Source organism: Quercus robur, chromosome 6, assembly GCF_932294415.1.
Source record: "Quercus robur chromosome 6, dhQueRobu3.1, whole genome shotgun sequence".
NCBI lineage: Eukaryota > Viridiplantae > Streptophyta > Magnoliopsida > Fagales > Fagaceae > Quercus > Quercus robur.
The window spans coordinates 33,631,605-33,636,841 of record NC_065539.1 but is presented as its reverse complement, the minus strand read 5'-3'; the positions used below and the strand labels follow the sequence as shown (position 1 = coordinate 33,636,841).

Genomic DNA, 5,237 nt, shown 5'->3' with positions numbered 1-5,237 from the left:
TCACCGTGAATTTGGAGTCATCCAAAAGGGTGGTGGATCGATCTTCTCCAAATCAGAATCATAAAAATGCGTAATAATTTGATCATCTAAATTGAACAATCCAACATCATGGCCACCATACGAGAACTTCGTATCATACTCATCATTCCATTTATCATCCGTGAAATAAATGGAATTTGGTTTGCACCGATTGAAAACATCAAGACCGGAGAATGATATGGACTGATTTCCACCCAAGAACAGAACCTGATCGTTCAAAGATTTCACCTTTTCCCATCTTTGCTCTCTCAAATTTAACTCGAAGACACAAAACATCTTTGTACTAAATGAACAAACCACAGTCTGTGTGCCGTCTTTGGTACTATGTTCCTTAAAAGATTTTCGAATGAACCGTTCGATGAACAAGAGCTCACTTGAGGTCTTCACCAGATAGATCTGCGTTGAAACACAAATGTCTCTAGAAGACTTTCGAGTACTATCAACATCTTTTAGTAGTGTCAAAGGTGGAATGGTCATGATTTCATTGGCAGAGGGACCTTGAAAACCCCATACTTTCACTGAAAGATTGCCATCCAATGCGTAAAGCTGATTATTGTAGCATATAATGTCACGGTAGACTTGATCAGCTGCACCGCTGAGGTTGGTCCATGTTGTGTCTCCATGCTTAACAAATGCAAGCCTTGACAGAAAACCATAGATCACTACCACCACAAAGTTTTTGCAACGTGATGGGTCTGCCAACAAGACAGCTTTGGTGATGAGTTTCTTCCGCAAAAATTGGATCATGATTGGATTGAATTCATTGGGAAACAATGGGATTATGGGAGTTCAATCTGAACTCTAGAGAAGGGATTAAAGACTAAGTGGGTTGGCTTCATCGTCCAAAATCACCAACCAACTGTGGGAAGAGCCCACACACCAAGGGTCATTACCAAGTCCCTCAAACTCAAATGCATTCTCGAACTTGTAAACTTGTTTTCTGCGAGATGAAGGAAGCAGCGAGATGTATAGTCATCTTCTTGGTCATTGGGAAGCATGAGCCATGGAGTAATTTGAATGGAATGATATTGTAATTGTAATTGTGCAGCTGCGGATCTCCAAGAAGAACAAAGAGCTTTGAAGGGAATAACGTCAACGAAGGAAAGCTTTTTGAGGATAAGTTCCAAGAATTCGGTAGGGAGGTCTGACCATGAAGATGATGAGTACTTTGGTTTCCCTTTGGTCGTAGAAATTCTTCTTCTTTTACTGCTTTCAGCCATGATCCAAATGCCTCTTTGTTTTTCTTGTTTTTTTAGAGAGAGACTGAAACTTGCAAAGTAATCGTTGAGGACCTAAAACCAGCCAAAATGGGAAATTAACCCTGATTTTCAAATATTATAATTAGTAGACCATGTTTTCAAACTATATTTTTTACTAGCATCTCATGGTTAAGAGCCTCGATTCGTGGCGTCCACTTGTAAATCAAGTCTCTAAGACTCGATTTACATCTATATTACATTTACAATAAAAAGAAAAGATTTTGGCCTTTACACCTTCTCACCTTAACAACAAAGAAAATATTATTTTCGACAACAACAACAACAACCACAACAGCCACAACCACAACAGCAATGATTCCATCGACTTCTTCGAGTTCTTCAGCAACCTCAGTTACTCTGAAAATATGTGTTCATGAGAGAGAGAGAGAGAGAGAGAGAGAGAGAGAGAGAGAGAGAGAGAGAGAGAGAGAGGAAAAATAAAACAGAAACATGGGTTGCAATGAGAGAGGCTTGGGTTGCGCTACGGCCTAGGTCGCACTGCGACCTGGGTCTGGCGCGGCTTGGGTCGCGCTGCGGCCTGGGTCTCACGCGGTGGTGCGATGGTGGCATGGTACTTTAGTCACCATTCATCCATTTTAAGAGATTAAACAATAAACAAGCATTTGTAGGAAGCAGTAGTGCAAAAGCAACACATAAGATCAAAGCCAAGAGGACTTTGTAAATTACTCTAGCCAAAAATTGCTTTATAAAATTTCAGAACTTATAAATTGAGTCTCTAATATTTGATTTTCAGATGGTCGCCACGTGGAAAAAAGGCCACATCAGACATGATCAAACCATGGAAATCGAGTCTTTGACACTCGATTTATAGACCTTAAATTGAGTCTTTTAGACTCGAGATGGTAGTAAAAAATATAATTTGAAAACGTGGCCTACTAATTATGATGTTTGAAAATCAGGATTAATTTCCCATTTTGACCCTTAAAACCCCACATGATATATATATATATATATATATATATAAAATATTCGTTGTCAACTTAAAAAAGAAAAAGAAAAAAGAAACAAGTATTCGTTAGGGTATGTGAAAACTGACTTCAAGTCGGTTTGGAGTTGAAAAAAGTCCTAGACGACTTCGGATTTGAACTTGAATCCGATATAGGGTCCATTTGGATACAGCTGAAAACTGAAAACTGAAAACACTGTAACAAAATAATTTTTAAATGTGTGAATAGTACTGAGACCCATTTTTAATGAAAAAGTTGCTGAAAAGTGAAATTTGTGGGTCCTGTGAATAGTGCACAGGATTCATTGGTATGTTGAAAGGTGGCTGAAAAGTCAAATATTACAGCTACTGTTCACTCTTTTTTATTATTTATAGTCTTAAAAAAAAAAAAAAAAAAAAAAAAGGGAGAGAAAACGCACAAACGTGAATGCACAAAACGTAAAAACGCTGAATCCAAACCGCACCATAGTGTTAGATTATCCTTGGCGATCTATGTAGTGGACAAACTTTTATCTTTTTATTTTGATTTAATTTCCCCATTTTTATAAATCCTTTTTTTTTTTAATGAGAAAAATCTAATTCCCTTTGATTGTTTATAGTGGATTAAAATTCTTATATTGTTATGTTTTATCATGGTATTATTATCATTATTATATACAAAGGGAAAAAGTCTATTTTTGGCCAATTTTTTTTTTTTTTAAATTTTAATAACAGCCAATTAGTTTCTATTAAAAACCTCTTATTTGTGGGAAATGAAATTGGTTTATTTTAATTTAAATTTTTGAAGTTTTAAATAAAACTAATTGATTTCTTGGTATAATGATAAAGTGCAATCAACTAAAAGAGATCTTTATAAAATTCTTTATGTGCATTTAAATACTTAATGCTCTTTTTCTCAATATATATATATATATATATATACACACTTAATGCTCTGTGCTAATTCAGTTTCTGAAGAATATTTGAATCATTACATGTAATATACCAAGTACTTGCTTCAGGATCAATTGAGTGGATTTTCACTTTAATTAGGATTTCATCTTGTAAGTTTTTAGGTGCAAGTCCATGCCATCTTGCAAGTAGCTGGAAGAAACCCCAATTCAAATTTTTTTTTTTTTTTTTTTGGGTATAATATTAAAGTGTTTTCTCGGGGTGAACAGTGCATATTTATCTGGAAGCAGATTGAGAAGATTCCAATGAATGAGATAAAGAAAGAATTGAAATCTGTTAAAAATTTATACTTATCGGCTGAGGTACTGTTTTTTAGAACTTTTCTACATGCCTTTAATTTGATATTCAAAGCCATTTCTGTGTTTAGCTTGGTCATTTCTTTTCACAGGAACTTTCAATTTCCTTGAAATCCATATAAAAGTACCAAAAAAATATTGCATCGGACGATGGTACTATATTGTATGCAATCTTGCCATCAACTGGCATTGGATCACTTTCTGCTGATGATTATACTATATTGTATGCAATCTTGCCATCAACTGGCTTTTTTTTTTTTTTTTTTTTTTGATAAGCTGCAATTTCATTCAAAACAGAAAAGGATGGGCACTCTGCCTTACAGATAGAGGCTAATTGTCCTTACTGAAATAGAAAAACTCAAGAGAACTAGGGGAAAGCTTTGCTGCTGCATGGGCAGCTGCATTGCAATCCCTTTTGACCCAACAAAAGCGACAAAATGAAAATAAATGCTTAAGACATAACGCATTATTGATAACATTGCTAATGGTCCATGCTGGGGAGATGTTTTCAGAGGTTAGCGGATCAAAACAGCTCTTGGCGTCTCCCTCAAGGATAATACGGTTCCAACCTTCCTCTCGAGCTAGCTGGACACCCCAGAGAATTGCGTGGGCTTCAGCTAGGATAGGGGAACTTTTTCCAAATGTTTTTGCCCAGATTTTTAGCACATCATTGGATCGCTTTCACCATTTTCTATTGTGAAGTGCTGGTATTTATCAGTTCAAGAGAAGACTTTAGTGGTGTGATTTTGATTCTTGAATTGAATATTTTTCCCACTGGATTTCAGGAAGCCCATAAGTTACTTTAACCAGAAGACAAAATTTTAAAGACAATGACCATTCAATTTTCTGAATATCAGGTTAAGTCCAATTTCATCTTACCGGAATGTGATAGAGATTTGATAATAAATTTTACCAACTGATACATATTAGTGGCCATAGTAGCTAGTGAGCATAATTTAACGGGGCTAACTGTTCTTATAATGATGTGTATCAGGCCTGTGCTATTGTATTTATTACTACCCAAAGTTATGTAGACATTGCTTCTATCTCTGTTGGCCCAAGAACTTCTGGAGGACAGGTATCAAAGTATTTCAGGTCCCTGCATTAATCTTTATGTATGTGTGTGTTGTTTGTGTGTGTGTGAGAGAGAGAGAGCTTGATGTGAACCGTTAGCCCTTGCAGTTTCAATTTTCTGTCCTAACAGAAATTTAGGAGCACTTCCTGTTGCATCTCTAAAATCAGAAGATACTGGTGAAGCCACTTGATTTTAAAGTTGGATGGGGTTTGTTTGATGCAACCATAAAGGATTGTATCACATGAAACCATTGAAAAAGTAATATGGATTTGGAAATAAAGTAGAGGAATTTTTTCGTATATTTTTTTCCTTACACCTAAGGTTCTTAATTTGGAGAGGGAAAAAAAAAAAAAAAAAGATGATGAAAATGCTGGTGAGCCAGAGAGGAACATAGTAGACAAAAAAATAAATAAATAAATCTAACATTCACAGTTCCTTTCCTTTTCTATTCCCCTTGACAAATTACAACCATTTCCATGTATATGCATGTAGACAGACCATAACAAGGAACTAAAAGCTAGGCAAAAGCTTTCAGGAATACCATATTCAATCCCTGGGGTCTTGCTCATATTGAACTATTGAAGTCAAAACTATTTAATAGGCTAATTTGTAAGGTATAGCTCTCCATAACTATTACTAAATTAACTACA

The 5,237-nt window shown here is 35.6% G+C and overlaps 1 protein-coding gene across 1 annotated transcript; it reads right to left on the bottom strand.

Annotated features, from left to right (window-relative positions):
* Positions 1 to 786, bottom strand: LOC126690114 (putative F-box protein At2g04810). Its single transcript, XM_050385245.1, has one exon. The coding sequence runs from the start codon at positions 784 to 786 to the stop codon at positions 1 to 3; it is 786 nt and encodes a 261-aa protein (XP_050241202.1).
* Positions 787 to 5,237: the final 4,451 nt, after the last annotated feature.